Source organism: Gobio gobio (genome assembly GCF_949357685.1).
Source record: "Gobio gobio genome assembly, chromosome: 12".
In the NCBI taxonomy this organism is placed as follows: Eukaryota; Metazoa; Chordata; class Actinopteri; order Cypriniformes; family Gobionidae; genus Gobio; species Gobio gobio.
In genome coordinates, this window is record NC_137105.1 from 6521937 (window position 1) to 6544299 (window position 22363).

General features: G+C 36.5%; 2 protein-coding genes across 2 annotated transcripts in view; both read left to right on the plus strand.

Annotated features, from left to right (window-relative positions):
- ipo13b (importin 13b) overlaps positions 1-11911 on the plus strand; it is a 67114-nt gene extending 55203 nt beyond the window's left edge. Inside the window, exons 15-21 of the mRNA XM_079831623.1 lie at positions 55-151; positions 3580-3632; positions 5907-5973; positions 6098-6156; positions 8454-8543; positions 8659-8840; positions 10668-11911. Of these exons, the coding sequence (XP_079687749.1) occupies positions 55-151; positions 3580-3632; positions 5907-5973; positions 6098-6156; positions 8454-8543; positions 8659-8840; positions 10668-10764 (645 nt within the window). The 3' untranslated portion in view covers positions 10765-11911. The remainder of the gene's footprint in view (positions 1-54; positions 152-3579; positions 3633-5906; positions 5974-6097; positions 6157-8453; positions 8544-8658; positions 8841-10667) is intronic.
- A 6536-nt stretch (positions 11912-18447) lies between these two features.
- eva1aa (eva-1 homolog A, regulator of programmed cell death a) overlaps positions 18448-22363 on the plus strand; it is a 76144-nt gene continuing 72228 nt past the window's right edge. Inside the window, exon 1 of the mRNA XM_079832023.1 lies at positions 18448-18621. Coding sequence (XP_079688149.1) covers positions 18519-18621 — 103 coding nt within the window. The 5' untranslated portion in view covers positions 18448-18518. The remainder of the gene's footprint in view (positions 18622-22363) is intronic.

Sequence of the window (22363 nt, forward strand, 5' to 3'; positions counted from 1 at the left end):
GTGCCGTGCTGCTTCCTTGTGGAGTTTCATTTGATTAATTTTGTTCTCTTGCAGATGGTCCACATATTTGCCAGCGAAACGAATCATTTCCCCCCAATCAAAGCACTGTTTGAACTGGTCACTTCTGTTACTCTGACCATCTTCCAGCAAGGTAGGCATGCTGGGAACAACCAGCTGCAGAGGGTGAAGGAAATCATGTGGTTTTGATGTCTTTACAGTCACTATTTCCAGTTGTTTGCATGTATCTGTTTTTTAAACCCGCACACTCAGAAACAGTGTTCAGAAATGAGCATGTTTTTGAAACGGTTCTTGTTTTCTGAAATGGTGTGGTGACTTTTGATCCTGTTACTCTGTTTTTACCTAATGAGTTTCACACACACGCTGAATTCAAGGGCGTTTTCACACTAGAGTTTCTGATCTGGATCCGAATGCATTCAGTCCTGTTTACACCTGATATTAACAGACATTTCGTACGATCTGATTGATTGACAGGTGAGTAGGCGGTCCTTCACTGTTATCTGGGACGCATCAGGATGCATTATGCAATGTGGTTTCAATTATTTGACCATAACACAATTAAGCCCCTGTTTGCACCCGTATCTTTCACTCACCACTTGTAATTGGATCACCTGGGACAGATCTTAATACCAAATGCAAATGGGGCCGTTTTCCAAATCGGATTTCAAGATTGTTTGAAAATCTGCTGCTCGCCGTTACTGTCCATGTGGCATCATACACATAAACTTTCATTGAAATGATCTTGTCTGCAGATCTACAGAAATATTAGCAAGCAAGCAACTGTATTTATATAGCACATTTTCAAACAACAGACGTTGCCCCAAAGTGCTTTACATAAATGAACACATTAAAATCAATTGTGGCAATTGATAATATTTATATATTATTAATCATGATTGTTCTCACTTGAGAAATTTCTTTTTACATTTAATCAGAATTATAAAAAATACATTCCTATACACTCAAAACATATTTAGGCCTTAATGTAATATTTACGTACTTTAATTGCATCTGAAGTTTCCATTAGTTTGGATTACAGTTTTAACATAAACTAATAAACATATTATGTCATACATAAATGAAATGGTGAAGAAACATGGGTAATATGTCTGTTATAGTACTAATGAACTTGTTTTAAATACTTAAACATTTTCACTAATTAAATATTGCACAACTAGCCATACTTTATAACTGAATAAATGTAATGGGGTCCTATTATGCTCTTGATTTTTTCATGTTCATCTTTCGTTAGTGTGTAGTGTTGGTGTTTGAGCATGAAAAAGCTCTGCAAAGGTCCGAAGCACAAAGTCCCTCCAGCAGGAGTTATTCTCTATATCAGTGTCACTGTTTCTGAACTCCATGAAACGCCTCCATTGTAGTCTTGAGTTTTCTTCTGGGAATGAACACGTCACAATATTCCTAAAATAAAGGGGCGGTGCCTGGTTGAGCTAGTTAGTACAGTAGTGTGTTGAAACTGGCGGTTATGGTAAGGCTCGTGACATTTCCCAAACACACTTGAAGTGGTTCACCAATCACAACGCACTGGTCCAGCCGACCAATCAGAGCATATTGTGCTTTTCAGAAGGAGGGGCTTCATAGTGACAGGAACTAAACAGAGCGTTACTGACAGACTGGGAAAAGAGGAGCTGCAACAATGTTGAATATGGGAAAAATATGTTTTTGAACATTCAAGCATAAAAATCTATTTTAGTAGAGCCCAAAAACAAATCAAGACTCTGTAAAAGGACATAATATTGCCAGATATATGAACAGATTTATGCTGATTCTAAGCTATTTGAATAAATGCATATTGAAAATATGATTATTTCATTCATATTTATTTTTTTCATGTTTCATTTATGAATGAATGACAAATATGCATCACATTAAGTTTATTGGTCTGTTAATGTTTAAACTCTATAATTGGATAAAATCCAAATGGATTTTATATGAAATTCAAATACATAAATCTATAAATACATAAAGGCCTATATATTTCTTTGAGTGTTGTACCAAGAGGTTGCATGAATTTATTCAACCACCACAATCGCAAACAATATAGTCGAGATTCATGTTTGGATTTATCATTGAGAAGGTCTGCTTGTATTAAAATACGGTTATTAGTGTAGCCCTACTTACTATTAATGCTGTGTATATGCATTCATAAATTGGGGATTATGCTATGTGCACGTACACTCTAAAAAAAAAAAGGCTCGTAATCATAGGGGAACCTTTTTTAGTGCTATATAGCACCAATTTTGGTGCTTCAGCGGTTCTTCAGAGGTGCTAAATAGCACCTTAGTCAAAGAACCGGTGAAGAACCACTGAAGCACCACAATGTATGCTATATAGCACTAAAAAAAGGTTCCCCTATGATTTTTTTTTAGAGTGTATTAAACTTGTCTTGGGGCTTCACTCTTTTCATAGCACCGCTTCCATCATCTTAACTTAGGTTAGCAAAAAAAAAAGGCAGAAAATTTCACAAATAATTACAAAGAAATGACACAAAAAATAGAAGTAGAAAGACGTTTCTTCTTGTAAAACGTACTCCAGTAGTCATTTTTATAGTGTATTCCTTCATTGTGTTCATGAACAAGGTTACTTATCTCATTTTATTCTGACTCAAAACACCAACTCGTTTGGTAAATTACATATAATGACCAAATTTTCATTTTTGATGGTATCGAACTCTGAACCAATGACAAGAAGTGTGAAAACAGCCTAAAAAAATCCAGCATGACTCCCAACTTCACACACGCATCCACACACAGTTGTTCTTTGCATGTGCCCTCCAGCGCACTAACCGCGCTTGCATCCCTCACTTCCTGTTTGTCATTCTTCATGTTCTTCTGTTTTAACCACATTGTTTCCAGATCAGCAAAAAATGTGAGATAACACTCTTATCCCGCTCAGGTGACTTGGTGGAGAGGATCTGCCGTGGCCTGTGTGTTTGTCTGTTGTTTGTTTTCTGTGAAGGGGGTGGGGTCTGGTGGGGTGGGCGGGGTCTGGGGCTGTGGGGTGGGCGGGGTCTTGTTTGGAGTGTGGGAACAGCAAAGGGAGGGAAGTTTGGGACTGACTGCTACCTTGCTCTTCCGGGGTGGCCGTGGGAACCAAGCACTCACCAGCCGCGGCGGGCCAGTCGGGTGTATGAATTGAATTTACAGACAATGAAAACAAATAAAACGCACACTAAAAAGAAAGAAAGTGTCATCACAGTAACAGGTGCCTCCTGGGTTCCCACTCCAAACCCACTGTTTCTTTTGTTTTTTAGGTTTCTTTACTTTCTCTCGTTACTTCTTTTTGTTTTCCTTCTTTGTTTCTCCCCTTCAGAACGGACTCATTGATCTGTCTTTTTTGTTTTTCCTCTTTTGTTTTATCGCAACTGCCTTCAAGTCGTTCATGTTCCCTCCTCTTTCTCTGCCCTACTTCTCTCACACGTGCGATTATTTCCGTCCAGTTGACTTTTCCTTTCCACATGACTGTTCGATCTGTTCTGTTGCTGTTTGTATATATTCTTATTATTCTTATTATTTCTTAAGTTTCATCTTTATTATATTTTAGGGCCCAGGGATCATCCTGATATTGTTGATTCATTTATGCAACTCCAAGCTCAGGTGTGTTTTTGGTTTCTTATTTCATTCACTTTGGGTTTCTCTCTTCTCTTTCGCTGTCCCTTTCTTTCTCACTTTCTCTTGCTTTCCGTCCTGTGTCACGGTCTTTTCAGACCCTTGTTTTGCTCGGGCAGTGGAATTGACCTGAAGGGTTTTGCTATTGGATGATTGACAGCTCTCTCGTCCAATAGTCACACAGAACACCTCAGATCTGTGCGCATCTCATTCCATCCAAAATCCCGCTCCGTGTAGCTGTACATTAAACGTCTAAACTTGGCTGTGATTGTGTTGCATTTCGCCACAATTCTTTTACAGTGTAGTTTGATTAATATATTTAGATTTGTTTTGTTTTTTTTAGATGCTGTACTATTTATAGGCCACTAGTAAAATGAGTAAAAAATAAAGATCTTCCTCTGTGCAGTGTATTTATAGATAGGCACGTATATATATTTTTTGAGTGTCACCAACAAAAAAACTCCAATAATTATACAATAATTATTTTTAAAAAAAATTCACCTGCTTTCTTTAAAAATGGAACTGAACGTTAACATGTTTTAATGGTTATTATTTTATATATGGGTCAATGACAAATAAGAAAAAAAAAAAAATTTAAGATAAAAAAATTATAATTTTAAGCAAAAGAGTTTTTGCTTGTCCAAAAAATGTATGGTGTTGATTCATATTGGTTTTACAGATTTTAAGACTGCATTAATTCATTATTAAACAAGATTTCTGATTTTACCACCCAGAAAATGTCAGGTGGTGCGACCATATATTCATTTAAAATAATATGCATATACAATATACATATGAATCATTGTAAAATGCATATCACATGGTAAATTCCCTTTCCCTTTTGTCCAATTCATAAAAACTGACACTTTTCTGTGTTCAGAACACAATTTTCCATAAGGAGTTTTTATTTGTATACATTATATAATGGTTTACATTTATTTTTCTTACTTCATTTTGCAATTGCAGTGGGAATTGATATTTTTAAATGTAAATTTTCTGGTCGCACAACCTGACATTTTAGGTCTTTAAAACACCACAACTCAAAAAGTCAATTGAATTTCAAAAATATTAAAATAGTATCTTATAAAGGACATATTGTAGATCAATTTGATATGTGACATGTATTTATAAAAAAAAAATTAAGGAAAATAATGAATTCGGACACAAAAAAAATACATATATATATATATTTATATATAGTGAAATATTACAATTTAAAATATATAACAATTATATATATATATATATATATATATATATATATATATATATATATATATATATATATATATATATATATATATATATATATATATATATATATATATATATATATATATATATTTATATATATAATTTTTTTTTTCACTATATATAAATTACTGTTTTCTATTTAAATATATTTTAAAATGTAATTTATTAGTAATTCCATTTTAAGTTGAAATTGAAAACAGTTGTACTTAATATTTTTGGTGGAAACCACATTTTTTCATGATCCTTTGATGAATAGAAAGTTCAAAAGAACAGCTTTTATTAAAAATATATATATTTTGTATAAATCTCTTTACTGTCACTTGATCAATTTAATGCGTTCTTACTGAATTAAAGTATTAATTTCTTTAAAATCATCTAAATCACATCACGTCAATAAAATAAAACACAGTTGAAAGAGTCAAAATCCCACAAGCACCTGCTACCCCCTTCCAGTGTCATTCCAGCCCTTAAACCGATGAAAGCCTAAATTAATTCATCTCAATTAATTGATTAATTGAATCAAATGAATTGGCTCTCTCGTTTCTGTATTTGGTCCTCATGACGTTCTCATGAGCTTTTCCCTCTCTCGGTTTCTCTCTCTGTGTCTTTCTCAAATATCCTCTCATCCTCAATGAGTTTCTTAATGCATCAGTTGTCTTTATCGTACATGTTATTTAGATTTCTGTTGCATTCAGTCCAACTGAGCAGAGAAAGTAGTGATTGAACAGATGTGAACAAAACAAGTGAGAACGCTAAAGAGAGAAAAAAAAAATCATCATACCTTTAGTTTCTATTAAATTTCAGTATTTTAGTTTTTTTGCTGTTGATTTCTTACTTACCTGATCTGTTTGCATTGAATATGTTGATTTTTTTTTTAGAGCTAGACAGATATAGGGAGTGAGTGATTGGTGGGGGGGTGGTACATGAGTGGCACATGAGTGATTGACAGGGTTCCAGGGGCGGGGTTTGAGTCATGTGCTCTGTTCATTGGCTCTGTCTGATTCATAGGCCCTCAAACGGAAGCCCGATTTATTCTTATCAGAGAGTCTTGATGTGAAAGCCGTGTTCCACTGTGGTAAGTCTGTTTCAAATGCAGAAAACACTGATGGATCCTTCTTCTTCAGTGTGTGTGAATGTCTGAGCCTCTGTAATGTTTAATACAGAGTCATTTCTCTAATGCCGCTGTGTTTCGGCCATAGGAGTGCTGTCACTGAAATTCCCAGAAGCCCCAACAGTCAAATCTACCTGTCTTTTCTTTGTAAGTCAGAGGTCATCGTAACAATCTGAAGGCCTATTCGCACCAAGAGCATAGGAATACACTACTGGTCAAAAAATGTCATTTATTCCTGTGGTCAAAGCTGAATTTTCAGCATCATTACTCCAGTCTTTAGTGTCACATGATCCTTCAGAAATCATTTTAATATGAGGATTTGCTGCTCAGTTATTATTGGGGCTGTTATAGGCTGTTATGGTTCTTATTATTATTAATGATTTCTGATTATTCTGAATATGTGACCCTGGACCACAAAACCAGTCATAATTCGCACGGGTATATTTGTGGCAATAGCCAACAATGCATTGCATTGTATGGGTCAAAATGATCGCTTTTTCTTTTATGCCAGAAATCATTAGGATATTAAGTAAAGATCATGTTCCATGAATATTTGTAAATGTCCTACCGTTTATATATAAAATTTATTATTTTAGTAGTAGTATGCATTGCTAAGGACTTCATTTGGACAACTTTAAAGGTGATTTTCCTCAATATTTGGATTTTTTTTTTTGCACCCTCAGATTCCAGATTTTCAAATAGTTAATATCTTGGCCAAATATTGCCCTATCATAACCAAACATACATCAATGGAAGTCTTATTTATTCAGCTTTCAGATTATGTATACATCTCAATTAAAAAAAAAAGACCCTTACCGTGATACTTTTTTCACAATTCTTTGATGAATAGAATTATGAGGCAATAGAATTGTCAAGGCATGGACTCCACTAGACCCCTGAAGGTGTGCTGTGGTATCTGGCACCAAGATGTTAGCATCTAGTCCTCTAAGTTGCGAGATGGGGCCTCCATGGATCGGACTTGTTTGTTCAGCACATCCCACAGATGGATTTGGAGGCCAAGTCAACACCTCAAACTCGTTGTTGTGCTCCTCAAACCATTCCTGAAGCATTTGTGCTTTGTGGCGGCGCATTATCTGCTGAAAGAGCCACAGCCACCAGGGAATACCGTTTCCATGAAAGGGTGTACATGGTCTGCAACAATGCTTAGGTAGGTGGGACGGGTCAAAGTAAATCCACATGGATGGAGGACCCAAGGTTTCCCAGCAGAACATTGCCCAAAGCATCACTGCCTCCGCCGGCTTGCCTTCTTCCCATAGTGCATCCTGGTGCCATGTGTTCCCCAGGTAAGCGACGCACACACACATCCACGTGATGTAAAAGAAAACGGCCACCTTCTTCCATTGCTCCGTGGTCCAGTTCTGATGCTCACATGCCCACTGTTGGTGCTTTCGGCGGTGGACAGGGGTCAGCATGGGCACCCTGACAGGTCTGCTGTTATGCAGCCCCATACACAACAAACTGAGATGCACTGTGTATTCTGACACTTTTCTATCAGAACCAGCATTAACTTCTTGAGCACTTTGAGCTCCAGTAGCTCGTCTGTTTGATCGGACCACACGGGCCAGCCTTCGCTCCCCAATGAGCATCGGCCGCCCATGACCCTGTCGCCGGTTCTTCACTGTTCCTTCCTCTGAGCACTTTTGATAGACACTGACCACTGCAGACCGGGAACACCCCACAAGAGCTGCAGTTTTGGAGATGCTCTGACCCAGTCGTCTTGCCATCACAATTTGGCCCTTGTCGAACTCGCTCAAATCTTTACACTTGCCCATTTGCTCAAATCTTTACACTTGCCCATTTTTCCTGCTTCTAACACATAAACTTTGAGGACAAAATGTTCACTTGCTGCCCACCCACTAACAGGTGCAGTTATGAAGAGATAATCAGTGTTATTCACTTATCTGTCAGTGGTCATAATGTTATGCCTGATCTGTGTTGGTGTATATATATATGTATATATATATATATATATATATGAAGCAGCACAACTGTTTTCAACATATTAATAAGAAATGTTTCTTGAGCATCAAATCATAGAATGATTTCTGAAGGATCATGTGACACTGAAGACTGGAGTAATGATGCTGAAAATTCAGCTTTGAACACAGGAATAAATTACATTTTAACATATATCCAAATAGAACACAGTTCTTTTAAATTGCAATAATATTTCACATTTTTTACAGTATTTTTCATCAATTAAATGCAACCTTGCTGAGCATAAAAATCTTCTTTCAAAATCTTTAATAAATCATAATTATTCAGAACTTTTGACTGGTAATGTATATTGTTTTGATTGAATGGCAAGATGCTCTGTGTGTATCGACCTTCGGTTTGTGTCTCTTTCCCTCCTGTGAAATATACCATCATAAATAGTAGCCGTGTGCAGTGTTAAATTGTTCTTTTATTTGTGTTGACTGCAGACGGAACTAATACCGCACTGCGCTGACGTTCCTCCTGTGGGGCAGATCGTACAGCAGGACGGTAAACTCCTCCTATTGGCTGTACTGGAGGTGAGCGCACAACTTTTCACCAGAGGTTCCCAATATATGATGGTTGCAGATACTGTACAAAAAAAATGCTACCCAGATCAGACTCTTGTGCATTTTTTGGGGGGGTTTTTGGCAGGCCATCGGTGGTCAGTCGTCCCGCAGTCTGATGGACCAGTTTGCGGAGGTGCTCTTCTGTCTGAACAAGCACTGCTTCGCTCTGCTGACGGTGTGGCTCAAAGAAGCCCTGCGCTCGCCAGGCTTCCCATCCTCACGCGTCTCTGAGGAGCAGAAAGACACGTTCAGTCAACAGGTGCTCAGGTGAGTTCATCTGTGCCATTTGATCATTCTGGAGAGCAAAATCTGGTATGCAAAACACACTCCTTTAAAATGTTTGCTTGAATATTAATTTCAATTCAAAGAGGTTTGTGGTCAGTAAGATTTTTCAATGTTTTTCAGAAAAGATCAGAAATGCATTAAAAACCGCAATATATTATGAAATATTAGTACAATTTGAAAAAAAAGTTTTCTATTTGAATATATTTATAAATGTCATTTATTTCTGTGATCAAACCTAAATTTTCAGCATCATTACTCCAGTCTTCAGTGTCACATGATCCTTCAGAAATCATTCTGATATTATGAGGATTTGCTGCTCAAGAAACATTTATGATTATCTTAGAAACAAACATTTTATACATATATTATTTGAAATTGAAAAATGTTAACATTATAAATGTTTTTACTGTCACTTTTGAACAATTTAATGTGTCCTTGCATAATAAAAGTATTACATTTAATTAAATAAATAAATAAACAGAATCTTACTGACCCCAAATGTTTGAACAGTAATGTATGTAGCTTTCAACCCAACGTTCTTTGATACATGCAAGTTTAGTTATTGTTCAGAGTATTATTTATATACTTTTATAGTATTTTAGTATTTATTAAAATTTAGAATATTTATATAATATTTATTAACTATATTATAATAATTATTACAGTTTTCTTTTTAATTTTAGTGTTTTAGCTATTTTATTTGTATTTATTTTTCTTATTAATTTTTTTAATTTTTTTACAGTTTTAGTTATTTTAGTACTTTTTTATTTCAGTTAGTTACCATTTCTTTAATATTCAATTTTTCTATCTAGTATTAACATTTTATTTTATATATTTTTAATAGGTTTAATTTTAAGGTTTAATTTTAAGGGATAGTCGTCATTTACTCACCCTCAAGTTGTTCCAGACCTGTATGAATTTCTTTGTTCCTTTGAAAACAAAAGAAGATAATTTGAAGAATATGGGTAACCAAACTTATTTTGTGTTCAACAGAACAAAGACATTTATACAGGTTTAGAACAACTTAAAGGAACACGCCACTATTTTTAAAAATAGGCTCATTTTCCAACTCCCCTAGAGTTAAACAGTTGAGTTTTACCGTTTTTCGAATCCATTCTGCCGATCTCCAGGTCTGGCGGTAGCACTTTTAGCATAGCTTAGCATAGATCATTGAATCTGATTAGACCGTTAGCATCTCGCTCAAAAAAATTACCTAAGAGTTTTGATATTTTTCCTACTTAAAACTTGACTCTTCTGTAGTTACATCGTGTACTAAGACAGGCATAAAATGAAAAGTTGCGATTTTCTAGGCTGATTTGGCTAGGAACTACACTCTCATTCATGCGTAATAATCAAGGAACTTTTCTGTCGTACCACGAGTGCAGCGGCGCAATGATATTACACAGGGCCTGATAATAGGCTAACTTCCGTCAACATAACTAACATGACAACCTGCTTACACAGAGAGCGCTGGGGACTATTTTCAGGTGCTGCGTAATATCATTGCGCCTGCTTTAATCATGGTACGGCAGCAAAGTTCCTTAATTAAAACAACTGTTTAACTCTAGGGGAGTTGGAAAATGAGCCTATTGTCATAAATAGTGGCGTGTTCCTTTAAAGGGTAAGTGATGCTAACAAAACAACACTGCTCCCTAAATCTAATGTGAATTGAATCACGAGGGTGTTTAAATATTCCCAGGCCCACTTACACCATCCCTATAGCGGTGGTCTTCATGCACACAACATCAGAAAACCCAGTATCATCATCTGAGAATGAAAAACCTTTATTCTTTCTTCATGTGCCCTTAGGGAGCGGGTGAACAAGCGGCGAGTGAAAGACATCGTGAAGGAGTTCACCCTGTTGTGCCGCGGCCTTCACGGAACCGAGTACGCCGCAGATTACTGAGCAGAACGCGCGTACGGACACAGTGTGAGGAAACCCAAAATGTACAATTCCCAGAAGCCCTCACTGCGACGTGAATGATACTGACAGTCTGAGAGTCGGGATCTTCCACCAACTCGTCCTTCTCGCTCTCTCTCTCTCTCTTTCAACCACTCTCCTATTGGATTCTGGGGCCTCCGTAGGGCGATCCGAACAGTCGACATCTCCGCTCCCCGCATCTCACGGCATGTTCGCTGGAAACCGTTCTTCGATTCGCCCACGTTCGATCTTCCGCGGCTCTTGGGCTGTTTTCCTTGTGATCATTTGCATCCATTTGAACGAAGAAATAGTGCTAGTTAAATGTTTTTTATTTTTTATTTTGGAGAAATAAAAAGCATATATATATATATATATATAAATATATACACACATATATATTAAAATAAATGCACATAATAATCTAGTAAACCGTGGGGTGACGAGTCCGTGTGCTGCTAACAGAGGGACCAATACAGACTGTTTTTTCTTTTCCTTTGTGGCTTTCTATCTATCTTCTATATCTCTGTCTGTCTAACCCCTCACACTCAATTCTGCCAAAATGTTGTGGACGTTTTTTAATAAAATTATTATTATGATTGTTTTTGATAAATATATACATATATAAATAAGGTCAGCAGCATATTTGGGGACTAGTAAAGACTGGGTGTTGCACAACGAGACAGATGCACAAAGACGATAGTTCACTCGGAGAATAAAACCCACCCTAATGTTCTTCCAAACTAGTGTGATTTCTTTCTTCAAACTCCTCCTTTTGTGTTTGATTGAAGAAATAAAGTCAAACAGGTTTGAAATGACGCAAGAGTGCATAAATTATGACTGGGTTTTCATTTGTGGGTGAACTGTCCCTTTAAATTCGGTTGGTACATGCACACACATCAGACAGTTGAGTGCACTCAACAGGTAATTAAACACGTACCGCTTGTCTCTCTCTCTCTATCTTTCTAGTTTCCGCCCGGCTGCTGCTTGCCGACATGTAGCATGTGTGTTGCGTTACATACGGGCCCAGAATGTGTCATAATCAGTGGACGAGGGCTGACTGTTCTGTCGTGTTCGTTTACTAGTGAGTCACAGAGTGAGAACAAAGGGAGAGACAGAGGAGTCAAATGTACATTAGGGTTTTTTTTGTACCTTGTTTTAATTTATTAAATACATCTGAGATGGCATCACTGGGTTCTGTGGTCTGTTTGTGTGAATGAAGGTGTGAATGCTCGTCACAAGACAGCAAGACCAAACCACAAGCTCTTCAGGTGAGTACGTTTTTTACCCCAGTGAATTATTATTATTTATTTATTTTTTGAAAGGTGTTTATTTTTGCTAGTCAGTTCCTCTATGGTCTCTCAACTTAAAAAAAAAAAAAAAAAAGATTTTCACCATTATTATTGTGCATAAATTGTTCATGAAATACATTTTTAGTATGAATGTTAGCCTTACTGTTATCTAGTTAGTGCAGTATTTCCCAACCTTTTTTCAGTCATGACACCCTTTGAAAATCCATTTTGTGGCTCCCCCTCGCATACGTTGCTAGGGGTGTAACGGTACAGATTGCTCACGGTTCGGTTTGTATCACGGTTTTAGGTTCACCGTTTCGGTACGGTTCAGTATTTGCTATGTTCAGGGAAAACAGGGACTACTGTCAAATAAAAATAATAAGAACAAATAACAGGGTTCCCGCGGGGTCTTAAAAAGTCTTAAAATGTCTAAAATTAAATTTTGTAAATTTAAGGCCTTAAAACGTCTTAAAAACGGCCAGATTTTCACCCGAGGTCTTAAATTTAATTTAATTAGGTCTTAAAAAAAGTGTTCTCCTCGTTCATTTCCAGAAATGCTGGCTGCAGAAAGTTATTAACGTTACACTGAAGCAAAAAAGTATTGAATGGCGAAAGCGGAGCTCAAAGCGGAGCTCTAGAGTCTTTGCTGCTCCGCCCCCAGAGCGTTCGTTCGGTGTGTTGTAGTTCTTTCTGGGGGATATTGGTACACGTACTCGGTGATAAAACTACAAATCCCGTGATAAATGCAATTACCTGCCCGCAAAATACGTCTACATTTAATAACGTTGTATTTTTCTGGACAGAATGAGGCAGACATGCATCGTTTTATATTATTCTAAACAGTGATAAAGTCTGCACTCAATCAGCACTGCATACCTTATTATTATGACAATAGTGAAGGCTTGAAGAACTCAAATACACCATAGCTTGATGCAGTCGTGTTTATTGTCTTCGTTTCATCAGTCAAAGCGTTTCTATTTTCAGTTTATCCTACATCGCTAGCTTCACGTTAGGGCTAACGATTACTTCTCTGAGGGAAATGTGGAGTTTCTGCTCGAGGGCGCCCTCTGGCTTCCAGTATGAATGAAAGTTTGGGTAACAAATATAAAAAATAATACTTCTCTCTAAATAAATTTATATGACAACCCATATGTTTTTCTCCAATGTACAGTTTTTCCCCCACAGTGGATGCATAAGAGGCTCATATTTCATATTAAATACATAGACTTTAAGAAATTTATATCACAGATAAAAAGCACAGAATTTCTTTATTTTTTTAATTTTATTTTTTACAATAAATCTTTAGACCTATCTAATGATTTTTAGTCATAGGCTGTCTGCATATTAACAGGTAACCCAGCAGGTTTTTTTTGTAAAATAAGTTTTCTGTAAAATATAAATGTTATTTTATTAGTATTATTATTATATTGTTATATTTATTCTTAAATACTCTATTTTTATTTTTTTAATAATTAAAATGTTATTGTAATAGTAATATTTCTAATTTTGTTAAATATTTGTATTTATTGAATATAATCATTATTATTAGTCTCGTTAATATATAAACATTAATATATAAAATGTTATATGCATACACTTTTCATTTGTAAAAAAACAAAAAAACAACATAGCATTTTCACCAGAATAATCGCAATTAGATATCTTCCCCAAATCGTGCATCCCTAGTTTATCCTATCACCCTAGTGCATCCCCTGTTCAATCTCTATTAGGATATTAATATGCTGTTTTGTAATCTATTCTATTTGAGGGCAAGTTTGTTTTAGCCTATTTTCATTTTGGGCCTAAGGTTTTGGGCATTTGGCACGTTGTTGGCTGTGGAGGGTTACTAATGTCATTGCTTTTTTTATTATTTCTTTGATTTAAATAATTTTGGTAATGCGTCGTATAGGTCTTAAATTTCAATCTTTATGGTCTTAAAATGTCTTAAAAAGGTCTTAAATTTGACTTTCTGAAACCTGCAAGAACCCTGAAATAATTTAATTTAAGTCTTTTCAGGTACGTCTAACATTAGTTTTCAGGTACAGAAATTGATCAAATGTAAAATAACATTGCATATTTGACTGTATAAATGAAAGATTAATCCTATTAAACTTACAAAGGCTATTCAATCAAGAGCAGTGAGTGATGTCCTTGTCTTTTGTTGTTTGACATTAAACAGACGGCAGTAAAGGCTACTGCCCCTTTAAGACCTAATGCACGGATATGCGTCGTCTTTTCTCGACTGTATAAAGTTTACTTAAGGCATATACAGACTATGTCTGCTAGAATACTCATCAAGATGGACATGTTGACATACTTTTTGTGGGAGTTTGCCCATTTAAGAGCAAGACTTGAAAGAGAACTCAATATTTGCGCGCTGTGAGACGTGTGCGCGCTCTCGGATGAGAGCACAGAGAGAAATCTTCTCACAGCGCGCGAGTCTTCTCATTCGCGTCTTCTGGCACTACACCCGGGTGATGAGGGCGAAAATGACTGGTCATATACGAACATACGGCAGCACTCGCATGCATTGAACAAAGTTTACAAAGAGAGAATTATTTGAAAAATTTGAATGTATATATATATATATATATATTTATTTGAAGGACTTTTACACGGCACCCCTGCTCTCGCGGCACCCTGGTTGGGTTAGTGTGCTCCAAAACAAAGACAAAATTTGCACTTAGAAGATATAAGCATTCAACTTACAGTCCGCAATATGGATCAATGATTTTGATTACATCACTCCAACTTCTCATCAGATTTTCTGTCCAATCAAATGCTCTCTAGAATCTGAAGCCCCGCCCCCTACACTATAAATAGACGCTGAAATCAGTCACTTGTTCAGTGTTCACACATTTACTATTTTCTACATGGTGAATGACACAGTGCACTATATTATAGGGGATAGGGAATTATTCAGAGTGTAATTATGCTTCCATTGGGATGAATGAAGTGTGGTTTCACGCAAACCGGTACAGAGCGGATCATATGATCGAGTCGCTGCAGACCAGAAAACGTATCAGACCTGTTTGAATCCTGCACAGAATGCTGTACTTTAAAAGCGATATGGAGGATAAACGGTTAGAGATTAGGAGGAAACTGGCTTCACTGAGCTCAACGGCTCTGGCCGGGCTCGGGCTGTGATATAAACTAAACGCTATTGGCTATTTTTAAAAAGGGGAGGAGCTGAACAATATGCCTCGCTAAACGCTATTGGCTATATTTTTTAAAGGGGAGGAGCTGTACAATATGCCCCGCCCGGTCTTGTTTCCATGGAAATTATGTCAACACATTGAATAATGCTGTGCATTTCAAGGCACTTTCGGTGGGCCTTTATCAAATGACCTTTTGTGACAACAGGCTTTTCTGCTAAACAAGCAATTCATGAAACTGAAACATTCAAAACAAACCGAATACCTGAAAATTAAGTAAATGGCAGTGAACTGATGTCTATGTCGTTTTTATTTGATAAAGATATGTTTTTTTTAAAATCGTCCTAAATGTAAAGGAATATAAACACACCACAACTATAATGATAATGAACAGTGAACATGAACAATATGGTTGGAATCGCTTTTACAACGTTTTTTTTTTCCAGATGATGATCAATGAACATGACAGCCAATCAGAATCCACAAAGCATTTAAAGCGGCAGACGACAAAACTGCAGAGCGCGCATATAATAAACCTGCCGCTGTGGACACTAATATAGTTCTCATCTTTATAGTTCTCATTCCTGTGTGAACGGGCCTTTACTGCAGTTCTTCATATTGACCAGCAGATGTCTCTATAGCTCTGGAGGAACATCAAGAGATTTTCATGATGAGGACCAGCGGAGAGAGTAGAACTGGTGAACAGATCGGTTTTATTTACTTTACATGACCTTGAAATCTTCAAAGGCATAATTGAAAACAGTCATTTTCTGCTGTCTTTTCCAGTTTAATAAGGCGATTTTAAGTGTTAAACTACATTGTGTCCGTAAGATAAGTGAATATAGGCCTGACATTATTTAATTATGGGTAATTATTGAAAAAAATGCATTATTTGTATAGTGGTGAAGGAGACGCAAAATTATTTACTAATGGCATCCATTTTGTAAAATGACCTTCATAAGTTGGTAACACTTTACAATAAGGTTAATTTGTTAACTACATTAATCACTGGACAATATAGGTGTGGCCAGTCTTCATTAATTCTATATTTCATCTGTAAAAGCAGATTGAAGGTTGAATTAGCAGAGCAAAAGTATTACAAACATATTACAATCCGCACAACATAATGGGAGACATTATCAGAGTTAAAAAGAGGACAAATTGTTGTTGCGCGTCTCGCTGGCTCATCTGTGACCAGGACAGCAAGTCTTTATGGTGTGATATCCTGAGTAATGTAGTAAAATAGTCAATTCTGAGTAAACAGCCAAATCTTTAGTCACTCGTGTCAATGCCAAAATGTCCGTTTCGTTGATGCCAACAGTGCAAATCTTGGGCTGTGGACAATGTGAAACATGTACTGTTCTCTGATGCCACCTTCACTGTCTTTCCCACATCCATGTAAGCTACGCCCCAAAGAGGCTCAACCCGGACTGTGAAGCACGGGATAGATCATTGATGGTTTGTGCTGCATTATCATGGCATTCCTGACTGTGTTTGATGGATGCGTCTCTGCCAAGAACTGCCGAACCGTTCTGAAGGACCATGTGCACCTCATGCTTCAAACACTGTACCCTGAAGGGAGTGCCGTGTGTCAGCATGATAATGCACCAAAACACACACAGCAAGACGTGTGACAGAACGGTCTGATGAACGTGAAAGTGATGTTGAACATCTCTCATGGCCTGCACAGTCACCAGATCTGAGGTATTTTGGAGGAGCGAGTCAGAAAGCGTTTTCCTCCACCAGCATCACGTAGTGACCTGGACACTGTTCTGGAAGAGGAACGCTCAAAATGCCGCTGTGAAGGACCTGTATCTGTCATTCCCAAGACGAATTGATGCTGTATTGGCTGCAATAGGAGGCCCTACGACACTAATACATTACTGTGGTCTAAAACCAGGTTTTTCAGTCTCACTGTCCAACCCCTGTAGGTTTTCCTCATCTCGCTTATTTGTGTGTAATTTGGTATTTTCTGTGATTGCAGTCGTTTATCATTGTGTATAGTAATTAATTTTAACGGTGCATTAATACAGAGACAATATGACACCATTAAAGACGATATAAAGCTTGATTCACCTGTATGTCCTGTTAAACTCTGATGCACTGGATCTCTGGGTTTGGTCCCATTAGTGATTATACTTCATTTGATAGGCTACTGTCTAAATAGCAGGGATTAAAGGAAATTATACTTAAAGGGATAGTTCACCCAAAAGGTTTAATTCTGTCATTAATTACTCGCCCTAATTCCAAACCCGTAAGACTTTCATTCATCATCGGAACACAAATGAAGATCTTTTTGATGACATGTGAGAGATTTCTGTCCCTCCGTTGACAGCTACACAACTACCACTCAAAGAGTGAATTCATTTGAGCTTCCGCAAGAACCAATGAGGTTCATTCTCGTGTTACGCAACACATTTCAGCTTCCGCAAGAACCAATGAGGTTCATTCTCGTGTTACGCATCACGTTTCAGCTTCCGCAAGAACCAATGAGGTTCATTCTCATGTTACGCATCACATTTGAGCTTCATCAAGAACCAATGAGGTTCATTCTTGTGTTACGCGAGAACCAATGAGGTTCATTCTTGTGTTACGCGTCACATTTGAGCTTCCGCAAGAACCAATGAGGTTCATTCTCGTGTTACGCATCACGTTTCAGCTTCCGCAAGAACCAATGAGGTTCATTCTCGTGTTACGCATCACGTTTGAGCTTCCGCAAGAACCAATGAGGTTCATTCTCGTGTTACGCGAGAACCAATGAGGTTCATTCTTGTTACGCGTCACGTTGAGCTATTAGAGCGATTAATTGAGTAATTAAAGACAGAATTTTCATTTTTGGGTGAACTAACCCTTTAAACGGGAACTTAATTGAATCAAACTGACCACAAAATAAAATAATTTCTATAGAAATTAACAAAAATCTAAAGAAATATTGCTAAATTATTACAGTGAACTATGTAATATTAAAGTTTTGATTTATTTTAAACTTTTGCAGCTGTTGTTATTATTAATATCTTAAAGAAATACTTTGTTTATATAAACTTTAACACTACAGTATTTTGACAAATCTTTAGCAGTGAGCCTAAATTCAAGGACTTTGGGACCAGGGGGAATTCTCTCTCTCTCTCTCTCTCTCTCTCTCTCTCTCTCTCTCTCTCTCTCTCTCTCTCTCTCTCTCTCTCTCTCTCAGGTCTTCTTCCTCAGACTCTCTCTCCTGTGTCTCCAGACTGAAGTCATGGAATCAGACATCACTTCATGTCCTGAAGTCTGATCCTCTCAGGAATCATCGGATCTGATGGGACATTTAAGGATGTTTTTCCCTGATGTCTCATATTCACTGCTGTTGTTGGGAATCTCGTGTCTGACTGGCTTCACCAAGACTTCACAGGAGTTCTCAGGTACTAACACCATCATCATCATATCACGCATCATTATCATCCTACTAAAGTTTGCGTATTTATGATAGCCCTTTATGTATTATCCCTTTAACGATTAAAGAAGTCCTCAGGCGTTTAGTCGAAGTTCTCAGCATTGTGTTTTGACTTTCCAGGTTTATTTCTGTCGTTTTATGCATTTTTGAGGTGTCGGTGTCACATGCAAGCGTTTATTTTATCTCCGAGGAAATCAGTGAACATTGTAAGTTAAATTCTTTCGCGGGAACTTCCGTGACCCACGCGATCAAAGAGAAACTGCACGTGCGCGCGCGCGCTCATGGGATTATACTGTTACATGTCACCTTAATATACAGTTAGGCTGAATCTGAACTACTAATGAAAATGCTTCTGTTTGCTTTTTTATTATTATAAATTACAATTTGAGTTATCAAGTTAAATATTGTAATTTGAGTGAAATTGTATATTATTATATAGGTACAGTATTCATATAGCCTAGCGATCCTGTATAAGCTAAATACATGAAGCATTGATTTCATGAACTCTGTTGTTCATATTTAGACTGTTACATCGCTTTCAAAGTGTTATGATTGTTTGATGGTGATACACACACACGGCACTATGTGTAGTTTACCTGTGGTTTATTAAGGTGTGTGTTTTGTGGCTTGTGAAGTAATGAAGGACACAGATATGAATTGATCAGAAACAGCTGTGATGTGGTGAGTGAAGGCAGATCTCAGTGTGTGTGTGTGTGTGTGTGTGTGTGTGTGTGTGTGTGTGTGTGTGATGGCATTCTCTGTTTGTTTTTTAAAGGATTTTGTTTGCATTTCTCTCAATTTACTCAAATGTGCACAGCTTTGCTTTGGACGGAAAATAAACACCAGGGATTTTTTTCCTATCACAATTGAACTTTCATTGACAGTCAGGTTTATTTGTATAGTGCTTTACATAATACAAACTGATTCAAAGCAGCTTTATAGAAGACAAGAGCCTTAATATGTGTGTGTGTGTGTGTGTGTGTGTGTGTGTGTGTGTGTGTGTGTGTGTGTGTGTGTGTGTGTGTGTGAATATAAATAATTCAAATATTTTTTTCACATTGAATCAGTGACCAATATATACTGTATGTATGTATGTATGTATGTATGTATGTATGTATGTGTATGTATATATATATATATATATATATATATATATATATATATATATATATATATATATATATATATATATATATATATATAATTAAGCATATCTTTACACTATTTTTGCATATTTAAATATCATTAATAATTTTAAAAAATCACATTGCTGTAATATATATATATATATATATATATATATATATATATATATATATATATATATATATATATATATATATATATATAAACACAGTATACACACGTCACACAATATATATGTATATATATGAAGCCTATTGCACTGCAACATTATTGTTGTTTAATTGTTTATTTAATTGTAGATTATTTTACATCATGGTAATATTTGTTCTACTTTAATTGCCTTTATTTATTATTATTTATTTCTGCCGATTTAAGTTAATAAAAATGGTTTTCATTCATATTAAAGAAACAAGACTATATTAGAATTACAGTAATGCGAATTGTAACACGTTTTAATTGTCATAGGAATAATCACAATGCAACACATTAGAAATAGGATTTTTATGTTGAAGTAAAGTATAATTTTCTATTTTGAAATATGACCAGGACTTTTGGGATTCTCATGAGCGCCAACAGTTGAGCTGTCCTGTCAAAGAAAAGATGCTCATCAGAATATCACTGGTTATTTCCAGCCAAACACACAGAGTTGTTGTTCTGTTGTGTCGCACAGGACTGATCGTGTGACTCTGAAAGACTCACACACACACACACACACACTCTGGAATGTCCGTTTGATTGACAGGTCCTTGAAGAGGGTGACAGAAGTTGTTGATGGAGACGGAGCATCTGTTGCTGGGCAACAGGCCTGTACATCTGTCCTACAGGAACCTCATTCCTTTGTGTGTATGCTGTGTTTCATCTTGGTTAATTAGCTTCACACACACACACACACACACAGACACACACTTAGATTCATTGTGTGTGTGTTCACTACACAGTGAAAGTAGGCTTAAAGCTGTGGGCGGGGCTTATTGAGGTGCTGAATGGGATGTGTGGCTGTTAAAAGGTCAGTAGGTCAACTGAGGTCAAACCGTTTGATGGATCCCAACACACCATTAAGACTGTCGTACTGTCATTCATGTGCTTCAGTCTTAAAGTCCATATGAAATGGCATTTAAAGGCGTGCTAAGTAACTTTAGGTTTTACCGAAAGGAATGAGCTGCATTTTTGATAAACGCATTTAAAAAGAGATGAAGACTCTAGTCATATCAGAAGAAAAGTTATTTTATTCTTCATAAGAGCATGTTTTGGTGTATGGGTGGGACTTGATTTTCTCTTTCTGGATTTGATTGGCTCTTGATTTTTGGCTGTGATGTTATTGGTTAATGTTTTTGTTCCCCATATGTGTGGCTTTGATTATATTACTAACCATATAAACACTACAGTTCAAAAGTCTGGGGTCGGTAAGATTTTTTTACGTTTTTGAAAGAAGTCTCTTCTGCTCTTCAAAGCTGCATTTATTTGATTAAAAAATACAATAAAAACTGTAATATTGTGCAATATTATTACAATATGAAAGAACTGTTTTCTATGTGAATATATTTATAAATGTAATTTATTCCTGTGATCAAAGCTGTATTTTCAGCATCATTACTCCAGTCTTCAGTGTCACATGATCCTTCAGAAATCATTCTAATATGCTGTGATATATATTATCAATATCAGTTGTGCTGCTTCATATTTTTGTGGAAACTGATACATTTTCCCCCGGGATTCTTTGATTAATAGAAAGTTCAAAAGAACAGCATTTTTTTTTTAAACAGAAATCTTTATTATTTTTGATCAATTATTCACTTTTGTTCAATGTAATGCATCCTTGCTCAATAGAAGTATTAATTTATATCAAAATAAAAATCATAATGATCCCAAACATTTGAAGTCTGTAATTATATATGTTATAAAATACCATGCACTCTCTTTCTCTTCTCTCTTTCTTAACATGATTTAAGAAAGTAACTGCACTCTAAAAAAAAAAAGGTTCTTTATGGCACCAAAAATGGTTCTTGGCTCGTAATCATAAGGGAAGCTTTTTTAGTGCTATATAGCACCAATATTGGTGCTTCAGCAGTTCTTCAGCGGTTCTTCACCGGTTCTTTGACTAAGGTGCTATATAGCACCACTGAAGAAACACTGAAGCACCAAAATTGGTGCTATATAGCACTAAAAAAAGCTTCCCTTATGATTACGAGCCAAGAACCATTTTTGGTGCCATAAAGAACCTTTTTTTTTTAGAGTGTGATTCCAGTTTTAAAGTTAGATTTGTTTCTTTATAAATTTGTCTGTTACCAAACGCTCACAACTCTGGTCACATTTCAAGTCTAATCTCACTCCATCTCTTAGAGTCCTGTCTCTGCCAAGATGGAAAAATCTCTGTCGGAAGAGAGTAAATGCTTGAAATCAGAGAGTTTAGCTGAGGTGAGAGCCGCTCTAATAACCTTTATACTCCAGAAAGCCAAGAGGTTAGAGGTGTGTGTGTGAGAGACAGAGAGAGAGAGAGAGAGAGAGTGTGTGTGTGTGTGTGTGTGTGTGTGTGTGTGTGTGTGTGTGTGTGTGTGTGTGTGTGT